Raw genomic sequence first — 25,430 nt, 5'->3', positions numbered from 1 at the left:
GCTACAGTAGCACATGATATTTAAATTAGACTGAGCAAACACAACAATGCACTTTAAGGCACTATTCTTTTGATATTTTGGTTTCACCATAAAATATACTCTCTATTTATAACTACATATATTTGCAAATCAGAAGCTGAACGTATACAGTACCTCTTTAGGTTGTAGTGATGACCAAATGGCTCATGATTGTTAGAAGGGATCATTAAAAACACCATATATATAATAAATGTTTAATGTGTGTTATATGTGTTTGTAACAGTACAGTGTCTAATTGCTGTTGTAATTATTTGTGTCATTGTTTTGGCGTTTTGTCTGTTGTCTGACTCAGTAATTCTAATAATGAGTCCAGTGACTATGAAACTGAGCCCTCCCGCTGTAAGCATGAGCAGTAAACAAAAAGGGGACACGGCTGATGGGATTACGCAATAACACAGAAAATAGTACAGTGAATGTAATTTACAGTGAAAGCGGGCACCATTTATGTCAAATTGGTTTGTAGTTTATGTCACATGTGTCAATGTCAAACTTTTCCTTGCTGTAACCTGTGTGTATTTGTCTCATTCCAAACACTGCCAATTAAAGAGTCGATTCAAACCGAGAGGTGATGTCTGCTTTTTTTATTCTTTATTTTTTTTTCTCTACAATTTCAAAGAAGTGCACTGATCGGCTGCAAAAGCAAGGTCAACCTGCAGCTGCCCTCAGAAACAAACAGAAGATTTATTTATGCAGATTAGTCGGACCAATAAAAGAAATCAGCTCGGGTCATGCTGTGTGGGATTGTTGGAGTGTTTTGCCCGTTTCTGAGCCAGAGGATCATCTGTGTCCCTGTGTGCTGCCTGAGCTGCCACCGTTTGCCAGGGAAAGGCAGGGTGGTCATCGCATGAGGCCCTACCCATGATCCTCTCCTGGCAACCTTTTGTTCCTGCTGCCAGACATGGTAATGTGGCATTTACAACAGGTGGCTCCTATAAGGTCAGGGCACAGTGTGACTGTCACACCCCCTGAGGTCCAACTACCATGTGACAGGGCAACTCGGCCCACCCTAAAAATCACCAGGAGCTTATCATCTGACCTTTTCCTTTCAGGATTGATTTATTTTCCCTGTATCATGAGTAAAATAACCATTTCCTCTGTGCTGATTGTGTGCTACAGGCCTTTCAGCAGACACAAACTTTCACTGAGGAATCTGCTCTCCTGTTTGTACAAGTCACCGTTTGATCATCTGATTATCTTGCTCCAGCTGCTGCATGCTCTGGCACAAGAATAAAAAATAATTTATGTAAAACAGCACCCAGAAGTCATGCAGAGTGTTCAGAATACATTATGGCACAGCAGTGGATTTACAGAGTAGATTTTAATAGCAGTGACCTCAAGTTAGAGGGACTGACTGACCAGCTCAGGGCCACTTTGGGGCATCCAAAAAAACAAACAAATTTTTCCTTTTATTATTGTTTTAGCTACATCTTTAATGAATGACCTCTTCATGCACATCTAACTCATATAGTACAATTTAAAGGGGGCAGCACAGTGGTGTAGTGGTTAGTACTGTTGCCTCACAGCAAGAAACGGGCCTCTCTAAGAAAATGTTTCTTTTAATGCATTTTGTGTGGTGCTTTAACACAGTGATCACTACTTTATACAAAGCATGTAAAAAAATGATATATTTTATTTCAGTATTACACAAAAATGTTACATTCAACTGTTTCAACACTGCTGAAACAGCTCATATAAGAAAAGTGGAAAAACAATAACTTCGTAACTTCGCTGAGTGTAAATTCCAGGTAATGCCTGAAAATGTAATGCCACAACTGACTCATGTAAAAAATAAAACAAAATAAAATGTTGTAGAAATGGCATAAGAGATTAAAACAGACTAATAAACAATGGGAAGATAAGAGACACAAGTGGAGCAGATGCCGTCACGTGTAGCAGGGAAATTGCCGATACACACCAGGAAGCAAGGGATGTAATAATAAAGTTCAGTTTAATGAAGAATTACTATGAAGGTAGCAATAGGTGCTAAAGGGTAATCCAAAAAGAAGCTCAGAAAACAAGAAAAACAAGGGAACACAGGTATGGAACCACAAGGAGCTGAACAGAAACACCAGGAAACGCAAAGGTACATTAAGAGAAAAGGCAAAAAAAGCCTGGGACAAAGACAGGACAATAAACTGTTCAAAACTGGAACAGAAAAGGGTCCAAAGTCCATACTATGATGGATACAGTCACAGATAAACAATGTTGTTTCTTCTTGTCAGCAGAATCCATCAGGTCATTATTACAGTCAGTTCAAAGACCATGTACTTCACTGCTACGCGTTACGACAGGTGTTCAGCTGAAGAAGCCCGTTATTCAGTGTCTTGTTCAGTGACTTTCCAGCAGGACAGACACCATCTGCTGCAGGTATTAGCTCGTGGTTTTAAGGCTGCATGAAGGTCTCTGCTATCATGTATCATTGGGCCATCTTGTATAACCAGCATCACTGATCGTTGATGTCTCAGTAACCAGCTGCTTCACCCAGTTTCCTGGCATCGGACACTGCACAGATACATCCGTCCTCCTTCTCCACGGCGTTAACCACGTTGTAGAAAAATCGTGCTTCTTCTTGATTGTGTCCCAGAGCTTTAAGAGCCTCGATCACATCCTGGGCAACAGCAAAGAGAGGTGACTCAGATATAACAAGAGCAGTTTGATGTGTTATTTTATCAGGTTATCAAAGCTAACACACAAAACGCATTACCTTATCAAACTTGGGTTCAAACTTAACTGCATTTTGAGAATCAACAAAAACAACTGGAGTAGCAATCGCCTCTTTAAGGTTCTTCCCAAACCATAAGTGGTTCATGAGTGTCTGAAAGAGGAATAGAAAATTACATTGCAATCAAATTGGAAAGTAATGATTACTTAATGTATTATGGACATGGTGAAGACACTCATGAAGACAGCACTTGCTATGACAACAGTGGGGGTATTAGTCCGCAGCAATTTATCTTAATGGCACTTAGTGTGATTGCCATGGAAGCGTACCGAGGACATCCCAGTTGTGATCATACTGCCACCACTCGATCCAATCACCAGAGTCTTTGACGGTGACTTCAACACAGCAGGGGCCATAGAGGAGGGAGGCTGTTCCCCTGGGAACGCAACAAAAGACTTGACTGACAGAACAGACAGCTAACATTTAGACTCATCAATGTGAGAATACAAGAAGGAAATTATTATAAAGGCAATCAGTAGAAGTGCCTTTGAATGACGTGAAGAAGGACATTTATTCAAGCCTGACATGTGCCCTTACTTTTTTGGTGCCTTCACATTAAAATCCATCCAGTCCTTGAACACAGTCACTGAGCATATTTCTTTCATAAGTATTTATGGCCTATTTTACAACAAAGAAATATACCCAGGATTAAACTCTAACTGCTGAACTTTTTTTGCACATGATGTTTTCTGAAGATTTAGTCTCCGTATTAATTTTTGAAAAGACAGTATGAACAGGCTATTTGGTCATAAACCTTATTTATCACTGTGTACATGGATAACCTTGCAAGTCTTCCAGGAATGACAGGAATGTGTAGATACTGTTTGCATTGTGTGCACAGACTGTGCACATCATAAAAATTTGAATAGATGTAAATAACCCTGTTTAAATGAGGAACCATGGACTACTCTTTCAAATCTTTCAAATGTTTCGATTCTTATCCATCATGCTATGCTGACAGCAAGGCCTCTGATCAGTCCCAGAGTCATTCTGCAGCTACAAGAAGAACAAGAGTCCTGATCTCACCTTCAGTTTGGGATCCCACTGCCAAGTTTAACAAGAGGCTCGGAAAAGTACTTTGAAAAGTTGCAAGTCTGTTGGTTGATTCTTAATACATTATTTTCCTCACCATTGTATAATTGTTAATAAGTGAAAGAGGAAAACCCTCATGCTGATATAATTACCAGGAAAGATGGTATCTGCTTTCCCACAGAAGTCAGACAGCTCGTTGTTGAGAATGACTCCAGTACTTGGAGAGTAGACCCTGGATCCAAATCTGTAAAGAAAATATATCAGATTAAATAGTTGTAGACACTGTACAAGGTACATACTCCTTGCAGCTGAGAAATAAGACATGGAGCCTAAGACTAGGAGACTTGTGGAGGGAGCGATTTCCTTTCAGAGCCCTTCTACAAAAACACTTGTTCCTTAATCTCTTAAACCTTTTTAATCCTTTACTTTCAAACCAACATGAATATGTGATGTCAGGTTTCTAAAAAATGAAGCAGAACTCTCCAGGTACTTACATGTGGTTGATGGTGCTGGTGACAGACACAGCAGAGCCGTCTTCAGCCAGCACAGACACATGAGTGGTGCCCATGCTGTCCAGATACGGGGTGATGTTGTAATACTGGGGATCATGAGTCTTGCTGCTGCTGATCAAGCTCCGTATGTGGTTGGCAAAGCCGTCTTCTGTGAATTTCTTTGCCATCTGTGAAGAGAACAGAGCATTTAAGAACATTGCACACAGAGATTACTGGAAAATATTAAACGAGAACTAAATTGGAAGGGGATTTGGAGCCCATATTCAACCCTGTCTGACCCTGTGACAGTTCTTTTTTAGAATATTCAGACCTATATGAAAATAGAGAAATGATCAGTTGGATAGTGGCAGTCAGGATTCATGATTCATGACAATTATACTGCATTTGTGTATAAGTTTACCTTTACCTGTACAAATTACTCTGCAGGCACTTATTCTTCAAACAAAACATATGATGAACAAATAAAATATCACACATTTTCATGGATAAACTACAAAATACATAGAGCAGTTGAAATTATCTCCACTGGCTACAGCTAGTCTGCAAAATAATTTGTATTCCTTACTTCAGATACATTTACTGATAAAACTTCTATCTCCCGAAAGCAGGATACTTGCAGCAGAGTCCTCTATACAATGGAACTGCCACCTTTACTTCAGGGAGACATTTAAATGCACCATCCACCACGGGTCATAAGACACTGGAGCAATCTGTGATACATACTGTTCCTGACGTGAAGCGTGGATCCCGGATGTGTTTCTTTAATCCGTTGGCAAATTTAAAAGCTTCAACATAACGATGGTAAAGCAATGTTTTTTGTTCACCAGTCACAGATGCTGAATTCAAGTGATATCCTGTAAATTAGAAAAAAATAAATAATTGTTTATTTATTTAATAAATAACTCTTTTGTTCACTCACTGTTTACTGCTTCCAAAGATTGGTCAGGATTCTTTCATGAAACACAAACAATCACACACCATCTTTATTTAGGTCAACATTTGTATCCTACAATCTGTACAAGCATTACTTTGAATGACTCTGTTAAATGCATGCCACAAAAAAAAGCTTCATTTTGTGATTTCACAAGTGCAGCTGAGCAGCAGCTCTGCAGTATGTGTCCAGCATGAACCTTTCATGATGTTGAGGATGAGGCTGAGGATGATCCCTCCTGCAGGCGGTGGGGGTATGTGCATCTGGTACTCTCCCAAAGGAACAACCCACGCATCAGTCACTGTAGCGTTATACGCAGCCAAGTCCTGCAGCGTGAGCGTTCCCCCTGAGGAAAAACATTAGAACAAATGGTTCAACTAATCAAAACTGAACAAAATGCATCTCAAGCAGACATAATGAAGACTTTTAATGGATTCAGGCAGCTCACATTGGACACTGTGAGTGATCACTGCAGTGCTATACAGACCCGATTGATTTGTTCTTTTGTAATTGGATCACTGTGCAAGGCAGACATAGAAAAGGGCTGGAAAATAGAGCATGATGAAAGCCGCCTGACAATACCTGCCTCCTGTATGTCCCGGATTAAATCCTCTGCTATTCTTCCAGAGTAAAAGGCTTTTGCACCTTGATTTGCAATCATCTCCAAAGTGTCGGCCAGTTTCTCAAACTTCACTGTATCACCAGTCTTAAGCAAGTTCCCGTTCTTATCTGAATACAAATTCCTAAAAGAGAAACACAATAAGAAAAGGGTGATATATTCCTCTTTTTTTTTCTCCTCATGTTTTCAGTCATCATGTGGGCGTCTTTCGTACCGTAGTGACTGGGTCTCATTGTTATCAATGACCTTGAGGTATCGACCCTGGACTTGAGGGATGGGGAACCCTTCTCTGGCTAGCTGTATGGTCGGCTGGAAGAGTGTGGCCCACGGCAACTTCCCATAAAGCTTGTGTGCCTGTTCATATCCATGAATTTCCCCTGGCACTCCAATCCATTGGCTACCTGGATAGATGGATGAATGGAAAGTCAGCGCTGAAATATGACACATTCATTTACTCACGTTTAAGTTATTCGATATAACCTCTTTACCTTAGGACCTGAAGACCTTATGTCATGATTTAGTGCTTTATAAATGACGATATGTGGTATGCAGTGTATGATTGTGCAGTGTGCCTGTGGAATATGTGCTGGTTGATTGTACAGTATGCGTGCTGCTTTTCTTGTTGACTGTGTCTCTTGTCCCTTGTTTGAATAAGCTACTACAATGCGCCTTTTTAAATTGCCCCTTGGGGACAAATAAAGTGCTTTGAATTGAATTGAATTGAATTGAATTATAAAAACGGAACTGGATTCTGCTCCAGAATATTTCCGAGAGAAACATTGTAGCACTTAATTGTTTATCAGACAGCTATAATCATTATAGTTAAGTGACATCAAGAGTTTGCATTAAAACCATAATTTTTAATCCCCTATTTTTTTTAGATTTGCTCTTTACATTTTCATTTGACTAATGCTGTACACTAAACAGCAGGCTTACAACATTATGGCGATATCAATCATGCAGTCCTTTCCTTTCTACCTAAACAGTCTTAGATTGATGCTCATCCTCCTCCACTGTCTGTGTGGTCTTGGCTCAGAGCTCAGGTTGTGGCCTGCTCTCGTGTCAGGGCTAATGGGGCCCAAGTATGTAATCAAACCCTGCTGCTCTTGTCATGACAAACCGGACAAACATAAACCACAGAAATGTCTGTCTCTGTGAGGTGAAGACTATGACCTAGTAGGCCAATGACTGACAACAGACAAAGCAAGAAAAACAAGAAAGGCTCCTTATACCCTACCAGGAATAAGGAAATAATTCTGAAAAATCAGATATGCCAAAGCAGTAGCAGACTACCTGACATGAGCTGGAAAGTCTTGGGGCATGACTTCATCAGGTCAGGTTTCACTTTAGCTGGGACGGTCTCTCTAGAGTTGATGATTTTCACATTACCTTTGAAAAGATTAGATGCTGTCAGTTAAGATTTACTTCCCTCTCGTTCCGCATTAGATTTGTGCTGAATGAAGGCGCCTGTTACCATTGCTGTCCATCACTGTGAATATAGACCCTCCTCCAATCCCCATACTCTGCGGGTTCATGATGGAGGTGCACAGCAGCGCGGCAATGGCGCCATCTACAGCTGAGCCTCCCTTTTGAAGGATGTCCCTGAAAGACAGCGCTCTTATCACCTTTCCTCCACAGTTTAATCACGTACTCTCCAAACATGATGTTGAAAATGTTTTGCACAGACTATGTAACACAACTTCCTCATCATACACTTCCTCCATACATGCTCAAATGTGGAGAAACAACTATTTAAGCGTACCCAAGTTTAGAATCAGGGCTCAAAGATGCTACAGTGGTAAAGCTTGCTCTTGAAATTAGACAATGATGTGCGTCTTTTAAAAGTACTGTTACTTATATTAGGGCCACTCACCGTCCAATCTCTGAACATGCCTTAGAGTCTGCGGCCACTGCGGCTCTTGAAAAAGTCTCCTCTGGGCACTTGCGCCTCACAAGAACAGCAATAATCACAATTGCAGCAACCAAACAGAGCAGAATCAGCGCGCAAAAAGTCACCACCTTTGCCTTTGACCTCGCCATTCTTGTTTCTTCTCAGGTTATCTCCACTTTGTTATTACGGTTTGGCTGAACTTGACTGCTGGTCCCATCAGAGGAGACCTGAAGCGCGACGCCTAGCTCCACCTCCGCAAAAAAAGGAGGGGAAAAGTTTGTAATCCAGCAGTCCTGTCCTGCCTCTGTGGCTCTCCCAGCAGATAGGCTACACTCGCAACAGCCATGAGTTTAACATGCAAATGTAAACACGAAGGTGAACACAACCTTTACCACTTTGGAGTAGCTATATCATTCCAAACCAAACCAAAAACTCTTGCCACTTTCTACAAACTTTTCTAATCTTCTGAGTAACCTTTCTGGATGAACTGGTTTATGGAAATGTTCCACCTGTGGACAAATCAAATGCACGCAGTTTACTAACAAATAGCTCATATTTGTGTGCTCAGTGATTAATGACGCACAAGTTGTCTATTTTACTTTGGTCATTATTAGGTTTGGCTTAAAACAAAAGTTTGTTCCATATTCGGTGTCAGTCTCTCCGGTGAGGATACTTGTTTGTTTTTTGTTTTGTTTTGTTTTGTTTTTTGGTATAACCATAGGCTACTGGTGTTGAACAAGTATAAAATAGGTTATGCTCCACACAGATGAGCCGGCCGGCGCCTGTCAGACTATTTATCATCAGGAAACTACAACTGTGAGTTTGTTATGTTGTTGTACGTAAACCACGCTCCAAGTCAAGCCAAGTTACGGGGCTGTGGGATCCAATGTCAAGTCTTGGCAATGCATGTTGGGAAATGCTGTCTGCAGTTCTGTCAAACGCCAGTCGATGGGCGAGCCACGAGACAGGCGGAAGAGCTTTCAATTCAGTCAAGTCAAGTAACAAGATTACTAGAGCAAAACCGGATATAGGCCACTATGACCTTCAAAGTAAAATAAAGTTGGACCTCGTAACCCTCGTAATAGCCTACTAAATAATTATAAAAATAACTGCAGTCTTTTTTCTCTCCTGAACTTCTTGCAACATTGTTGTGAGATTTGTGATGTTTCGTTCTGGGACGTCTCTGTTATTCAGAAAGCAACTTTAACAATTAACTGGAACTGGTATCAAATCCTTGGTGATGCAAAAGTCACCAAGCATAAACATGTGTATTACAACTAGCTTACTGGCACAACTGCTAAAGGAGATAACTCAACCAATTTCAAACACAAATGTTAGTGAAGGGAACGCCTAACGGATTACGGGAGGTGTAGCATTTAAGCTTGAGTTGTGCTACAGTCGAGAAAATCAGGACTTTTCAGCTTTTATTTTGGCTATCTATAAATTATTTTATTTTATTATTTTTTTTTAAATCTATCACTTGCATGTTCCTGCAGTCAAATAAACAAGACAGACCAAATTGCAGCTCGCTCTCCTGCTTAGCTTATTGACATTTATTGTATTAAGATGTTAACTTATAGCTGGAAACTGATGGATCAATGCCTTGCGATGAGAGACGTTTGGATTCATGGCAAACCCAGTTGTGGTTTCAATCGTTTCCCACTCCTCTCCCTCTTCCCACGGAGACATTTATTTTGTTTTGAAAAGTGCAGCCGGAAATGTCATTGCATGGTCCTTTGTTTGCCGCTGGGTGTCTTCCCTGGTGGAGCTTCAGTATTTACACCAATATTATCAGAACACTATTCGCCGCTTCTGTCCAGCACAGACATCCAGACAGCGAGTCCACTCGTCGGTAGAACAGCTTTTAATTTGTTCCTCTGTCACAAGATGGGTGCCGGTTCCAGCTGGGACTTCTTTTGTTCATTTTGGAGCTGTTTCCTATGATGTTGACGAGTGATATCCGTCCACCGTGTGCACTGCAGTGGTGCGCAGCTTCGCCTGGAGAAACACCTGTGCGCCTCTCCTCTCCAGTTGCCACCACAGCCATGACTGTTGTGTAGGTATGGATGCAAACCTGTGCACAAATCAGCGCACCAAACATCCACGCAGCTATAGAGAGGAAACACGAGCTCTGTTCCTGGGATCCGCTTGTTTACCGAGCCTTATTGAACGCTACTGCTCGTCAGTATTTTGGCCGTCAGTTTGTGTGGCAGCTCGGCCCTGGTGGCAGCAGCTCTAGTGGTCAGATTACATGGGGACGGTGCAGTATTTGAAGGTTCGAGGCAGGGTGTGTGTTTTACATGGCTGCTTGACTGGGTTTAATGGCCAGTCTGTCTTGAAAGCAGCGGGGGTGTGTGGGGGGGATGTGGAGGCGTCTTGATGCTGTCAGGCGGGGTGTAAGGGAGGATCTAATGGAGCAGGATTACCCGACCATTTTTGGTGAGGGCGCATCGTGGAGTTCTGATCACAGTTGACGCATTGCACTCCTCGCGTTTTGGCTGCTGATCCATTATCATTATATAATCATACTCATGTAATCCAGACTGTTTTTATACTTAGACAGCATACAAGTACACTGAATACAGCTCTCCCCTTCCTCCCTACCTCCCTCCCTCCCTCCCCCCGAGGTTCCATTTATGCAGCTCCTGCTGAGCAACCTATGAATGCCAATTATAAATGTGGGCTGGTTTCAGCACTGTTTACGTTTATATAATTCAGTGCTCAGTGCGCTCGCGTTTGTGCGTGGTGCGCAAAAATACAAAAGAGATATTTGTGTTACATGCCATGCAGCAATGTGCCCATGACTCATGGTTTTATACAGTGCAGTACAGGGGTGTGTGTGGAAAGCTGAATTTCAAACTGTGTTCACATTGTGTGTGCGTGCGTGCGTGCGTGCGTGTTTGTGTACACACAGGGTGCAGTCATTTTGAACTCCACAGTGTGTGGGCGAGTTTAGCAGGTGTGTTATACATGTAGCGAATACAGGATGGGAATTTGCTGTCTAACTCGGAGAAAGAAAGATATGTTTCACACACACAAAGCAAAGTGTATGCAATACCTGCTTTAGAGGGACACATGAGCAGTAAATAGCAGCTCGAAGTGTTAATATTAATGGCAGCATCTTTATGATGTCAGTTACAGCATCCTTTTGTCTTCTTATCCTCCTTTTTCTCTCCTTCTGTCTTTGTTTTTCAGAGCACAGATAACCCTGAGGCTCGGTGTCTGTCTGCATTTGTCTGAAAGAACCAGAGAGGGAGCAGCACAAATACTGCACAGCCAGACATCATGCAAGGAGAAATCTTCCCCCGTCGCAGAGTGCTGAAATGTTAGGACTGAAGAGCAAGTGTGTCAGATCAAATCAGCAGACTGTTTACATTAGGGGGGGCAATAGGAGCTGCTTGATACTAGACTCCTTCACACCCCACGTGTGGTTTAAGGCCCCTTTCAGTCACAGTTGAGAAGAGGCGCATTAACTGATCCTTCATCTGCACTCTGTTGTCTGTCAGATCCAGTAATTCAGAAACAAGTCAAAATGGAGTGGTCACTAGAGAGTGTGAGGGAGATGGTGGCTGGAGGGATACAATCTATAAGGGAGTGTGAGGTCTGTGCTTTTGCTATAGGTATGTGTGTGCTGCTGCTCTTTATGTGGTATTGTTACAGGGTGGGCCGCGAGCATGGCTCCAGCCCTCTGCGTGGGAGGTATCTGGCTGGACCCGGCCGCATTGGAGGTGTGGTGGGGGGCTTCATGAGTTCAGACTGTCGTGGCAGGGGGAAAGGGAAGCATGGATCAATGTTGGAGGAGCAGAACGGCTTCGCTTTCTGCCAGTCATCAGAATGCTTCCGCTGTACCAGTGCCGGAGAGAGTCTGAACCAGAGGCTATATCACAGCCTGCAGGATTACGCCAAGCGTTACACCTGGTCAGGTATGGGCAGGGTGCACAAAGGAGTCCGTGACCAGGGCAGATACCTAAACAGCCGACCAACCATCCAACGACCAGAGGTCTTCTTCCTCCCTGACCTGCCGTCAGCCCCTTTCTTCTCCAGAGAAGTACAGAGACATGATGTGGAGCTGCTTGAGCAGAGCTTCCCTGCCCTTCTAGCTGAGTTTGAGAGCATATACCACCAACCTCCAGCTCGTAGCGGATCATCCCTCCCACCAGGGTGGAAAGCCAATAGCACACCTCGTGGGCAGTGGTGGACCTATTACCTGGTCAACCAAGGTACCCCTCTGGTTCTTAATGTCAGGAGATGTCCGAGGGCCTGGAGGGTGCTGGGCCAGCTGCGCACCTTCATCACCAACAACGTTTTCGGTAACGCCTGCTTCTCTGTGCTGACGCCTGGAGCTCTCATCACGGAGCATTACGGTCCAACAAATGTCAGGCTGCGCTGCCACCTGGGTAAGAGAGTTTAGTGAACCGAAACTGATGAGACTCAGTGTGTGTTTAACTCAACAAAACAGCAGATGATTTCCGTAATAGGCATATTTAACCAGAGAGGAAAGGCACCACAGTGAATCAGCTGCTGTAGCGTTTAGACTGACGCACTGAATTCTCTTGTGTCGTGGACTCACATGGCTTAAATGTAGTGTTTTCCGATAAAAGCTGTATTGTTTTCCCTGCACCTGAGCTTTGATTCTATTTCCATCTCTGCAAGCTGTCATAAATATGGTGTTTATTGTTGTGCAATTAAGATAATTTAAAATGGCAAACAAAACACTTTAAGAACATTTTGAATGCGATATGTCACCTGGGAGATTGGACATCAGCACAAAATGCTTTAAAATGCATGTTTGTTTTTTTTTTAAATATAAATAAAAACTTATAACTGAACTTATCATTTTTTCTACTGTAGGTCTCAGAGTGCCTCCTTCCTGTGAGCTTGTAGTTGGTGGGGAGCCACAGTGCTGGTCTGAGGGCAGCTGTCTGCTTTTTGACGACTCCTTCCTCCATAGGGCTTTCCATGAGGGTAAGAAGGGATTAAAACGGAATATTTTCTTGCACTGTGCCGTTTATTATTTATTCCTAGAGTGAGGATTGACCTAAAAGAGGTACAGTCTAAAGGTTTTAAATATGATTCTGATATGGGTTTCAGTTCAGGAACACGACAAAAAAGGGATGCTTGATTTTCCTGTCTCTTTGTTTGCCTGTGTGTAGGTGGTGCAGAGGATGGCCCCAGAGTGGTTTTCATGGTAGACCTGTGGCACCCCAACGTGGCTGCAGCAGAGAGACAAGCGTTGGACTACATTTTTACTCCAGGCCGTTTAGAGGACAAGGAAGGAAAATAGGTGTGAGTGAGAAACCATGTCCGAAGCAAGAGATAGGTGGCATTTATGGAGGGAAATATCTGTAGGATTGGGGAGCAACTTTTTTTCTGCCTCTAGACCGGCTCTCACGTTCACTGTGTACATATCCTTCGGCTCATACAGTATTGCTCATAACTCTCTTTAGCAGATGACCAAACATTGGGCCTCTTTTATCAGTTGTGTTTGCCTGTATATAGTTGAGTGAAATGCCGCCATACTTAAAACCACATACTTCTACACTTTACCTGCCCCTGGAGGGACATTTCAGCTTATTTGTCACTATTTTATATTCTCAATCACTGAATGTTTATTTGCATATGATGAATGATTGTGACCGAACAGCAAAAATGTTGCCCAGCATTCGATCCTCACCAAAAATAGATTAAACTACATCAGATTAGATAGATTTTATTGTCATTGCACAATACAAATCTGTCAGTGAATCTCAGTTAAATTAATGTTAACATATTTCCATTTTCCTGTATTTTCTGTATCTCTAAGACTTTATATAAGCTCATTTTAGTTTTCTTGCTCAAACAGTTCAACAGTATTCTGAAGAGAGCAACAAATTGCTCTAAAAATAACCACTGCGTTGCTGTTATTCTTCACAACGTATGAGCCTGTAGACCAACAAATTCTATTAGTTACAAATGAACTGAAGTGACTTCAGAAGCATTTATGGGCCCCAGCTCCTTCCGACAGAAAGGCACGCGACGACATGTAACACCTGCACACATTTCCACAAGGGCTAAGAAGTTTGCTAACACAATTTTTTATATTACTCAACATATTCTGTCACGCTTTGATCCAGGCCAAGACAGGAAGTTTGCACGCACTCTTTCACATATAGGACAAACCGTAGACTGTTTACATTTCTGTGAATGACTGGACAATCTCCTGCTGGCAGAATGTTGACATATTGTCAGTGGCTGTGATTCCCATTATGATTTAAATAAAACCAAAGCAGAATTAATGACCAAGTACAGGACTTGTTGCTTTAGCGCTTGACAGGCTACTGTGCAAGAAGCCAAAATTAACAATTGGTACAGACTGATTGAATAAACATTTCAGGATACCTCTTTAAATAAAATTTTGACTAAATTACCAGTTGTCATGCAGACACGTCAACACATATATTGCAGATAACATTTTGCTTATTACTACCAAGGCGAACATATGCATATGGTAACTGAGGTCCAATGTCGATCATGATGTGATTGTTTACAGACACGGCTAATCTCTCTGTCATGACTCCTGCCAGTGTGGTAGTTAATTGTGCTCCCCTTTGAAAATCAGTCCTGCTTTCACAAGACATGGTTAGATAAGCACACTTTTAGGTCCAATTGTGTGAGTCGGCCTGTGCTGTGACTGGAAATGTTTTTGGTAAATTTACTAAACTCTTGTAATTTGGTTGCATTTGATATCAGGTTTGTATTTCTGTAAATACGGTTGTGGAGAAAGTAAAGCTGAATGGTCTGAGATGTTTTGAAATGATTGTCTTCAAATGCTTTAACTATTGTGTTGTCTTGATTTTTAGCTAAAGTGATTGCATTTCATTCGGTTTCAAAAAGCCAACTATGACGTCATTTTTGATAGACTCAATTGGTATATTCTGTAAAATGTTTATGAAGTACTATCTCTGCTGTTCTGTGATGTTTTTTATTTTATTATAATTACTGTGATTTTGCCGCATCATATGGAATCCATTATTAAAGCCACAATCCTTACGTCTTCAATAGCACTCCATGGATATATGCACACAGTCTAAAAGGCAGTGAAAATGAATCTTCAGCAGCTTTACTGGTCTATGACAATTCAGTACCCATCTATTCAGTTCTAATGTTTACAAGTTGATCATTAACAAGTTGTTTACGACACTGGCACTCACATTGAGCTGTCCATAATTAGGTTGAAAATCAAGAGTGCTGTTAATCCACTTTAAAGTGTGAAAACTGTCATTCCCAAAGCATTTGCTTTAAACTATATAATGGGGCAACCATTTTGTTTACATATGGATTGAGGATATGTCCTTTAACACATTCTTGTCTGGATTTTGAACAGTATTTCTGTACATTTAATAAATGGTCGAGTATCTTATTTAATCACCTGGTGTCAGAAGTCTCACTTTTACGCAAACGGCACAGATCTGAGTCCTGAAAGAAGCTTTCCGGAAGAATAAAGCCTTCAGTGGAAATGCCACTGGTATTGATTGGAACTGCACTCGATAGGAAGCTAGAGGCCCAAAGACCTTTTCTTCCAGATGCAGTTTTATAGTGATGGCACTGGGAGGCGCAACAATGTTGTCATTGCTCTGTTTTCTCATTATAACAGCAGCTCTTTCCTGTCAGACCTGCGTAGCCTCTGCAGGATGTGAAGACAGAAGCACTAATATTCTGAGGCAAAATGTACTCTAGATTAAAAAAAGTGCTGCCGTCAATACTCTTGTTTTCCGGGGTTTATATAAGACACACTCACTGGTTAATATTTAGCCCTGTAGATCTGTCTCCTCAGTCATTTCCTTTATGAATCGGAATCTTTCACAGAAGAAAACTCGGGCGGTTTCTCTACATGCAAATTAATGTTTCCACACGAGGTCCTATAAAGGTTGAAGGGACAAGTTGATGTGTAGCTAGTGCTAGTAAAGCACAACTGAAAGAGCTTAGTGCTTTTGTAAGCTCAATGTTTTAATGACATAAAAATGTTGTGTCACAGTCCTTTATTATTAATGGACTGGAATTAAATTATTAAATAGGCTTTGCAGTTGGATTCTATTGTTACCAAACTGCTGTACTACTTTCTGCATGGACAGCAGAATAGTGGGAGGGAAGACCAGTTGAAATATTGCAAGGGTCAGGATTATTTGAGCAATATTTACTGATTCATTGATATCACGGATCACTTTCATTTTAATAAGAAATAGGTGCAGACATGTAATATGAGGTTTAGCCCAGTGACCTTCAGTGCTGTTCCCGGACAAAGCTGAACTTTATTTCACAGTATAATGCAACCAGAGACGCAACAGTTTTACGTAAGGTTATCATTATTTAATTATTCTTTAGGGATGCTGTGTCTATGGGCATTTCTTTTTCTGCTTATTATGCACCACCTCGCTTGTTCTGGGTGTCTTATTCATATTTGGGGTGTCCGTACGGCAAAGTTAGCAGTCGTTGCCGTCCACACCCACGTCATTAGCACGATACCAGAGACAAACATTCACATCACGCTGTCTGTGCGCGCCCCAGCCGCGCAACCGCGCAGTATTCAGGTGAAATGTAGCTCAACTCAGCGCAGACAGGCTCCGCTGGAGAATATGTATCGACAATGGGGAGAAAACGGCAAAGGATGTCGATGAGCAACCCACCGAGACAGACCAGACCAGATCCGCCGCAATGAGCGCCTCCTTTCCAAAATCTGATTCCACAACCTCCTTACTGAAATCATCCTCGGCGGCGAAGAGACCGACACACCTCCCTGAACACACAGCAGAAAGCCGGAGAAGTCAGCATCACCATCAGCACCAGCACCAGCATCAGCATCAGCATCACCACCGTCCCGTCGCACTCCAGAGCAGCAGCAAAGCCGAGGAGTCCTTTTGGTCGGCCGAGTGCGACGTCAGTGCCCGGAGACCCCTGTGCCATCCCTCCCTTGTCGGCAGCCAGGACAGTAACAATGCTGCCACTCGGGGCAAGTGCAAGTCACATGCGCCTCACAGCCAAGTTCCCGTGCCGCCGGAGCCAAACGGCGAGGCAGGCCGAAGTGTGAGAGAGCGCTGCAGGACGTCCAAGCCCACACACCGTCACCACCATCGAAGGAAGCACACCCGAGAGGACCGTCCACCGGCAGCTGGTCCACCTGAACCCGAGCATCCCCGGCGCTGTCACACGCACACACGCCCGGTCCCCAGCAGAGTGCCCTCTCTGTCGGACAGCAACGACGACAGGGCTCCTCTATGTCAACCGAGGAAGCACAAGGGGGCAAGTTTGGTCAACAGCAGCGGCCAGGAGGTCAGCAGTCCATCCCCGTCCTCTTGCTCCCTGGTCCCGCTGTCCAGCAGGTCCTCTCGTCGTTCTCGGAGGTCCAGTGCTGCTTCTTCTGCATCTGATATCAATTTACGCACCATTCTCAATTCACTCTTTGGCCAGGTAAGGCCCTGGAGCACATGGAATAAATATCAGTTTGTCCTGAATACAAATCACCCCAACTGATTAGCTGGGTAAAATGTATCTGATGTGTAAATGTACAGATGATTCCAGAAATTCCGTGACAGAGACATCCAAATATTAAGTGATGTTAATTAAACTTCCTCTGGGGGGTTGGGGGCTTACTGAGGAATGTAGTTTTAAACCATATCTCTAGTAGTTCTTTAATTTCACTGAGACTCCTCTGCTGAAGGTTGCCTGGTAAACATGCACACAGATACGAAGTGGTTAACTGTGGCTTCACTGACGTCCTGTCTACAATCAATATACCCTAGTATGCTCTGTGATGCTGTCCGCAAACACTGTCCTTACTGGACACACTACAGAGGGAAAAGCTTCTTCTACACATTCATTTCTTATGTAATTTTTAAATACAGTGCTACCTCCTACAGACTTTTTCAATCAGGCAGTCCTTTTCTTGTTTAAGTGGACGTGCTGGGGTAAATAAAATGTTCCAGCATCACAGTCTCTGATGTGCTAATGTGTATTCGGTCAAAGGCAGAGATATATTCATGCCCCTGCATTGTTCAGTCGGGAACACTGCAGGGATTGAGTTTTGTCTTTGAAGGAAATCGCGTTGATGTTCTTGCTGGTGATGGAAGCGTTATTTTGAGCCACAAGTCTATTTATACATCAGCTAAAAATGCTTGGATTTGTGTTAGTGCTGCATTTTACATAATTTAGGTTCTGTGAGCACAGAGTTACACTAAAAATCCTCACAAAGGCCACTGTTTTTGAAACTGATAATATGTTGTTTATTGATGGCATTTTTCTTATCTATTTCATAGAAGTCAGAGTTTATTTTATTCTGTGTATTCCAATCAGATCTGGTGAAATCCATACGACATGTTGCTGAGGAAGAGGAAGCTCTCAATCATGAAATAGGCTCAGAACATGAAGATCATCCTGTGTGGCTTCAAGAGAAGCATCTTCTAGTCCTCATAGTATAAAAGCCAATTCTACAAATAACCCGTGAGTCAGTCTGTGAGCAGTTCTGTGAAAACATTAGTGTGACCTGAAAAGGGTCTTTGATGAGACAGCTACTGGAGATGGAGAGGACTTCAAAATGAAATGCAGCACATGGTTCGAGAGATGCACACTGCCTTTGGCATTTTTATCTGAAAAATACATTCAAAGTAAACAGTCTTTTTTTCTGAAATGGCTGCAGGAACTGGTTTGACAGATAATGATCAGGGTTCTGGGGAATTGTTTCAAACCTTTTTTTAAGGAAACCATTATTTTGCCAGAGAAAACTCTCACTTTTTGTTGTCTTCCGTTTACATCGATATATATATACACAATTTTTTTAATACAGTGATAGAGCAAATGTATTCCTGCCTCTCACAGCCCTCATGTGTTTCTCTGTGGTGCCATTTGGACACTGTAGGTCAGAGTGACCTTGTCTGTGCCTGCAGAGGGCAGATGATGGTGTGTGTGATGTGGGGGCGTGAAGCAGGGAAAAACAAAGGCACGCATGAATTCAATTGCAATCTCAAGGTTGCATACTGACAAGTTAATCCACCACTTGAGTGCTGGAGTGCAGGTGAGGAGGACAGTTAGAATGGAAATAGGACATTACAGAATGTTCTTTTAAATTTGCCTGCTACAGATTTTCCTCGTGTAGAAAAAGCAAACACTTCAGAATATGCGTGCAATCCTGACGTACTTGTCAGGTGCACATTTGCTTACACTAATCTGTATTTGTCTGTAGGAAAGCTTGGAGCATTTGCCCCCATTTCTCTTGTTTATTATATTACGGTGCATGTGAACCTGTGTTAAATTGTCTGAGCTGTTTACAGAATAACTAACAGTTTGGTTTGTGTGACATTTGGATGAAATATCTCTTAGAGATCTCCTTTCCTTTAATAGGCATAATTCTGTTTCCGTCCTTGGCCTGTGTCTCTCTCTCATCTATTTTCTCACCCTCACTCTTTTTTCTCTCCCCCCTGTCCGCCCCGCTCTTACTCTCCCTCGCTATTACTGTTGCTACAATCATTTACTCTCGCAAGTGTAGTACAGTGAGGTTCTCAGTTTTTCATTCAGCTGTAGGCACTGGTTAGCATCCCGGTCTTCATGGGTCTTGCTGAAACCAGAGTTTTTTCTCCTGTCAAAGGCCAAACTGCAAACATAACGGAGAGGAAGTCCTCATGGTCCTTTTTAGTTCCTCTTTTCTCAGTTGGTATGGGAAACTGCTTAGAATGGCCTATGAGAACGGTAAGATTGTCTTCAGCGTGTTGCATTGTTGCACTGCTGCACTGCACCCTGCCTTTCTCAGTTTGTTTGACACTGGTTTGCATCAGTTGCTTTTGTTTGTTTTGCACAAAATCAGCTTTATCTGTACTGCATCTGTACTTTTTTGGCTCTTTAATGCCTTCACTGGATAGTCATCATTGGCAAGGACAAGTAATGGGGTGAGAGAGAGAGAGAGGAAGACATGCAGCAAAGGGGCTATGAAGGCTATAGACTCAGTTTATAGGGCACACGTTCAGTGTGGTGAACTATAGGGGAGGCATGATGCAGAACATTTTTAGCAATGTTTTGTTTAAAATATTCATGCACAAAACCAAACTGAACTCAGTTTAGGATAGAGACTTATTCTGTCACCGCACTGTTTGTCTAGAGAGTGTTTTGTTAATGTCATTTTAGATGAATAGTTGTAGACTTTGGCAGAGCTTTTGTGTGCAACAGGACTAAAAGTACTGAATGTCCTATAGAACAAATGTCTCTTGACAGCCTCAGAGCATGTGCCTTTGTGATTACAATTCATGTAGCCTGGGCTTCAGCTTGCCTTTTCTCTGCTTTCCGCTGAGTATGTTTACTGTTCCTGTGACAGTGTATAGGTGTGAGGTGCCAGTCGGTACAATGTGGCAAGTAAACTGTTATGAACGATGAATGGAAATCTGGCAACATGCTGTTTCACAGATGCATTTACCTTTCTGCCATGTTTTCAGCATTGTTTCTCTCACGTACACACTTGCATAACACACACAATTTACTATGCTCACATCTGTGCTAGTATGCTGAGCACAGATATGTCCTAGCATTTGATAGATCAGCTGTTTATAAAGAACAAAGAAAGTCTTGGATGACTTTGCTACATAGTCTCACAAATCCCTTCTCAACTTGTTTGTCTCGTCTCTCCTCTGGAAAGACGCTTCAGGATGCTGAGAGGAGACTCAGGGTGGTGATGTCCTGTGAGGAGATGGTCCCAACAGGGTATCTCCGACCTTATCAGGACTCCATTGTTTCCATGACACAAAACTGCGTTCTCGTGAGCAACATAATGGGACAAACCTGTGTCTTCTTGAGTAAAGGCGTGGCAGAGTGCAGGCAGGCTGTACGTAAGTCTGGACAAACACCCCTTTTATCTTCAGTATTCCTACTGGTGAAGCTAGGATCTCTGGTTTTACAAACAACTTCTATCAGTTGGTTGTAGAGACCCAGTTTTCCATCATTCGTTTGACTGGTACATTGCTGATTTGTAAAAACGCAACGAAACCAACAACAGTCTTTCTATTTGTTACAACAAATCTGTGGTCTCTCAACCTTCAGAGTTAAATAGGTCATTGATTTAACAGTTAAGGTATTGAAGATTCACATTTACATCATTTTGTCCAGTGAAGGCACATTTATTACAGGACAATACTGACATTTAGGGAAATACGACTGCTTGCTTTCTTGCAGAGAGTTCATTGAGATGCTCACATGTCGCCAAAACTTTACATTTTATAGCTTATTTGCTTAATCCATACAAACAACAAGTATAAAACAGTATGCTGTGGTTGTAGAGATGCTGATAATTGAATAATGTTACTTTCAGGTGGACTCAGGCTTCCTCTTTTCCACAGTATCCACTCTTCATGCTAAGCTAACCAGCTGCTGGTTGCCGCTACATATTTACCACACAAATACCAAAGTGGTATTGATATTCTCTTCTCTCAGCAAGGAAGTGAATAAGCCTTTTTCCAAAAATGTCAAACTATTTCTGTGACACATCTTCCTGTTATTCCGTTACCATCACATCTGCACAAGATTTTATACTTATACCACGGTAATGGAGGTGCACGGTGTGGACTGATCAGACCTGGGACATGTCACTGTAACCGGTAATGGCTGATGAGCTGACAGTGATGGATTAAGAGAGGAAGTGCTGATGGTACTGTGTATCCATTTGCGTTGGGCTGGCTGGTTTTTTGGGCTCATTTGCCTCCTGTGTTTTCCTCGTCAGCGGTTCCGGTCAGATAGTTCTTCAGGCCTGACGTCAGAGCTTAGTGTTGTGTTTAGACTTCTCACTACTCCTGCTGTTAACCCCTGAGGGCTCTGGGATATGTCTGCCTCTCTCCCTGCCCTTTAAAGGTTGTGTTCGTTGTAAGCAAGTGCTGAAAAAAACAGAAACAGACACATTCTTCTGTGAACTCCAGCGTTATGGTTCCCAGTTATGCCTGATAGGACTCAGCCCATTTATATTGGGAAGTTTTGTTATCGTGACGTGAGATTTTTTATTGTTAGAATTCCTTTAGTCGAGGTTCACAACACGGCAGAGGACTGATATGGAAAGGATTGCTGATTTAGATTTGGGCATCACTCGAGTCGCAGCTTTGACAGCGGTATGTTTGTATACAGGAGTGTTGACTGTTTTTCTAAATGTGTCATGATTTTGTTTTTTTTACTGGCCAAATTACTGAATGTTATTTCTTAACAGGACAGAGAGCTACGGCCAGAAGAAATGGATGGTAAGTTTTTCTCTCCTTAAACTTTGTTGTGTCTTTCTTTACTGAAGTTAACCAGTCAAAGTGATTTCAAATGATCAAACAACACAGGGAGTGAAAGAAAAAAGAGAAGAGAAAAATTAAATGAAAGTGTGAATTCACATGTGGTGCCAAAAGTTGTATCATAGAGACTTTGCAGGTCAATCACTAATAGGATTTCTCTTACTGTGTTTTTAACAGAGTTGCGAGATGCTTTCAAAGAGTTTGATAAAGACAAAGACGGTTTCATCAGCTGTAAAGATCTAGGAAACTGTATGAGGACCATGGGATACATGCCCACAGAAATGGAGCTAATAGAACTGAGCCAGCAGATAAACATGAATTGTAAGAACATGTCTCATTTATACTGCACGTCATAAATATAACAACATCCTGTATCCGTGCTGAGTTTTGAAATTCTGTGCTTAAATGTCTTTCTCTTAAGTGGGAGGACATGTTGATTTTGAAGATTTTGTAGAGTTGATGGGCCCAAAACTCCTTGCTGAAACTGCTGACATGATTGGAATAAAGGAGTTAAAAGATGCATTTAGGGAGGTAAGAGTGTCTGGATTCAAATTTGTACAAGTCGCTGTTATTTATTTCTCCTTTTTTTTTTTTCAATGTGACTCTGTTGTTTTTTGCTCTCAGTTTGACACAAATGGAGATGGTGCCATAAGTACATCTGAGCTTCGAGATGCCATGAGGAAGCTGTTGGGCCAACAAGTAAGATTTGAATGACAGAGAGAAGACAGAGAGTCTCTAAAATGTTTTTGAATGAATAACCACCGTGTGTGTGGTGCTCCTCTCACTTCTGCCAACCGTTTTGTTTTTTGTTCTTTCAGGTAGGTCTAAAGGAAGTAGAAGATATCCTGAGGGATGTGGACTTGAATGGTGATGGACTTGTTGACTTTGAAGGTAAAACAGCTCTCACAAACTACTGATTTAAAAGTAGAGTAGAATCTGGTACGGTTGCTGCATTTTGTCATCCTGCTCCTCTCCTTTCACAGAGTTCGTACGAATGATGTCTCGCTAGTATCATGAAAATGATCGGTCCTGAATGTGAAGCTATGTCCTTCTCTATAGTAGACCAAGTACAACAAAGGACATGCGAAGATCTTCTGAGCCATCTAAATCTGAATGACACTGGAATTAAAACTCCTTGAATGTTACGGAGCGAGGAGTCACCTCACACTCTCAATCAATAAGTGTTCTTCCTGAAAAGTCTCCAGTTCAACTGTGGCAGAATTTGCTGTAGCCTAGCTGATGATTGTCTAATTTATGTTTTTTGCACTTTAATTCTCACTAAATAACTTCCTGTGTGGATAGATTACAGGCGTCTTGTCTTATCTTCTACATGGTATAATTAAGTGTCTTGAAAAATTGTCGCCTTTGATGTACAACAACGTCAGAGTAAGAGACTGAATGTCTGTAGAAAAGATGTAAAAGATAGGTGCGCTGTGAAATATTTCACCATGTATTCACACAGTATGTGTTATACTATAAATTGTAAGTGGAACGACCTTTGTGTGACATTGGTGCTCCACCACGGAAGCCCATGTGGCAATATCACAACTGTATTGTAACTGTGTGACCATCTGTGATTGATCACTGTGTCAGTCCAGTCTGAGAACAAAGCATCACTGTCTAACATGCAACCAGGAAAATCACAGGCACTAATGAACAATGAACTCTGAAATGCCTTTCATGTATGTTATTCACTTGGGAGCTGAAATAGTATTGGCAATATGATACAGTCTGTCAAAGGTTTAATCCAGAAAACCAAAGTGTTTGCTGACTGTAGTCGGCTGCAGTTTGCAAGCAAAATGGAGCATCTCCGGACTTTTAGTCTTGTTCACAGATTTAAATTCCCAGAGTCTTTCATCTGTCTTTGGGAATGAGTAATGGCTGTTTTTAAAATCCATTTTTCCCTCTCTGAGATCATACATATGTGATCTGTATATACAGTGGACGTGATTATGTTGTACCTGTATTGTATGTCATTGTCATTATTACTGTAGTCGTGGTGACATTCCACACATCTGTGTTGTCAAAGAAATTTTTATGCATGCCAAAGAGACACATTTATTAAATTCAGTATGCACATTTGCAGTTTTGTCTAACAAAGTAAACAAAAATACTTAACTGTAGAAAATTAAAAGGTATTTGAGAACCTTTATTTTGGTAATGTTGCCAAGGAATATTAGGAAAATTGTTTGTTATCTAGACATCCAATGAAAACATACACTGACAACTAATTATTTCGGTGTGTTCCTTTTATCTGTTTGTCTATAGGGTCAAAATGTCATCATGAGTATATTAGTGTGGTACTGGGAGCTGTCTCTGGATGTCTTAAGGACAACCTCCTTAAAATATCCATTATTCATATGTGACAGTGGACACTGCAGACCGAGTATGTTTTAGCTGCAGGAACACTGCAGTATGCCACTTTGACTGCACAAGTCACCAAATGATAATAAGTAATTCAAGAGATCGAGAAGTTTTTTCAGCCCTATGCAGCAGATGCAGAACAAAGTCAAATGAAACAATGTACTTCCGGGACAGTGGCACTACATGAACCTACAAAAACAGGACAATCCAGAAGACACCTCTACATAAAGTGTGTTTACAACATATGGGGAAAATGCAAAAACACAAAGAAGACAAAATAGTTCAGTACAGTGTATGTAGGTAACTTGAAAGTATATGCTGTACCCTGTGTGACCTTTGACTAATTTAATTTTAAGTGAAGATTTGTTTTTCATCAAGCATGCTTGACATTAGTTACAGTGTAAAGAGAAAAAAAAAAGTTCATAAAAAGATTTTAGTTAAAATGATCACACTGACATTAATGCTGAAATGTTTAGTGCAGAACACATTTTCATCCAGAATGACATTGTGGACATTGCGGCAGACACAGAAGCACACGTAGCTGAACTATTACAAGCTGCTTCTTGCCCATTTGTCTTGTGGAGAAACTGAAACTGTTGCGTGCGCAGCAGCAAGCTGACAGCAACAAATGTTTGCACATACGCTTATGCAAAGTACTTTGTGGAAACATTACGACTTAGCAGGTCAACGGCACCAGCTGCAGCAAACAATATTGGGCTTAATTTTTATTACGGACCACTGTGAATACGCTGGCTGTATCAGCGTATGCTCGCCGACGCAGTGTTAGGTAAAAAGGCAATCATAAAACACCTGTCATCCGTAGTGCTGTTGCCATAGCAACTATCTTCATTCATCCCTTTCTGGTCAACTCTCGAAACGCTCCGAGTGTGCGCTGCGCTGGGCTCTTCTGATTGGACGAGGATTGGACCATACCATACCGGAAAAACGGGGGTGTCACATTTTCTTAAAGAACACGTGTTATAGTAGGCGTATGAGAAGTATTCCAGTCCCTTAAATAAAAGTGTCGAAACTACACTGTTTAAGATA

The 25,430-nt window shown here is 41.9% G+C and overlaps 3 protein-coding genes across 4 annotated transcripts; 2 read left to right on the top strand and 1 right to left on the bottom strand.

Annotated features, from left to right (window-relative positions):
* Positions 1 to 985: 985 nt before the first annotated feature.
* ggt5a (gamma-glutamyltransferase 5a) lies at positions 986 to 8,737 on the bottom strand. The gene is made up of 12 exons (XM_084552023.1): positions 7,729 to 8,737; positions 7,330 to 7,457; positions 7,149 to 7,244; positions 6,070 to 6,256; positions 5,819 to 5,979; positions 5,436 to 5,582; positions 5,029 to 5,159; positions 4,288 to 4,472; positions 3,946 to 4,037; positions 3,031 to 3,137; positions 2,744 to 2,854; positions 986 to 2,647 (listed from the first exon to the last, which is right to left on the bottom strand). Exons 1-12 carry the CDS (start codon positions 7,893 to 7,895, stop codon positions 2,501 to 2,503), a joined length of 1,659 nt encoding a protein of 552 aa, XP_084408149.1. The 5' UTR covers positions 7,896 to 8,737; the 3' UTR covers positions 986 to 2,500.
* A 652-nt stretch (positions 8,738 to 9,389) lies between these two features.
* Positions 9,390 to 15,857, top strand: asphd2 (aspartate beta-hydroxylase domain containing 2). 2 transcript variants are annotated; one of them, XM_084551854.1, is made up of 4 exons: positions 9,390 to 9,802; positions 10,942 to 12,143; positions 12,598 to 12,711; positions 12,900 to 15,857. In XM_084551854.1, exons 2-4 carry the CDS (start codon positions 11,279 to 11,281, stop codon positions 13,028 to 13,030), a joined length of 1,110 nt encoding a protein of 369 aa, XP_084407980.1. In that variant the 5' UTR covers positions 9,390 to 9,802; positions 10,942 to 11,278; the 3' UTR covers positions 13,031 to 15,857. The 2 variants fall into 2 exon arrangements, with proteins under 2 accessions (XP_084407980.1, XP_084407979.1); XM_084551853.1 differs by having other exon boundaries at positions 9,390 to 9,806.
* A 580-nt stretch (positions 15,858 to 16,437) lies between these two features.
* Positions 16,438 to 23,093, top strand: cabp1a (calcium binding protein 1a; the record flags this gene model as incomplete). The annotated part of the gene is made up of 7 exons (XM_084551481.1): positions 16,438 to 17,190; positions 21,950 to 21,980; positions 22,197 to 22,340; positions 22,441 to 22,550; positions 22,644 to 22,718; positions 22,838 to 22,910; positions 23,003 to 23,093. 7 exons carry the CDS (start codon positions 16,438 to 16,440, stop codon positions 23,026 to 23,028), a joined length of 1,212 nt encoding a protein of 403 aa, XP_084407607.1. The 3' UTR covers positions 23,029 to 23,093.
* Positions 23,094 to 25,430: the final 2,337 nt, after the last annotated feature.

Source organism: Chelon labrosus (assembly GCF_963514085.1).
Source record: "Chelon labrosus genome assembly, chromosome: 9".
NCBI classification, from domain to species: domain Eukaryota; kingdom Metazoa; phylum Chordata; class Actinopteri; order Mugiliformes; family Mugilidae; genus Chelon; species Chelon labrosus.
Note: the sequence above shows the minus strand (reverse complement) of the source record. Positions and strands in the feature narration are given on the sequence as shown.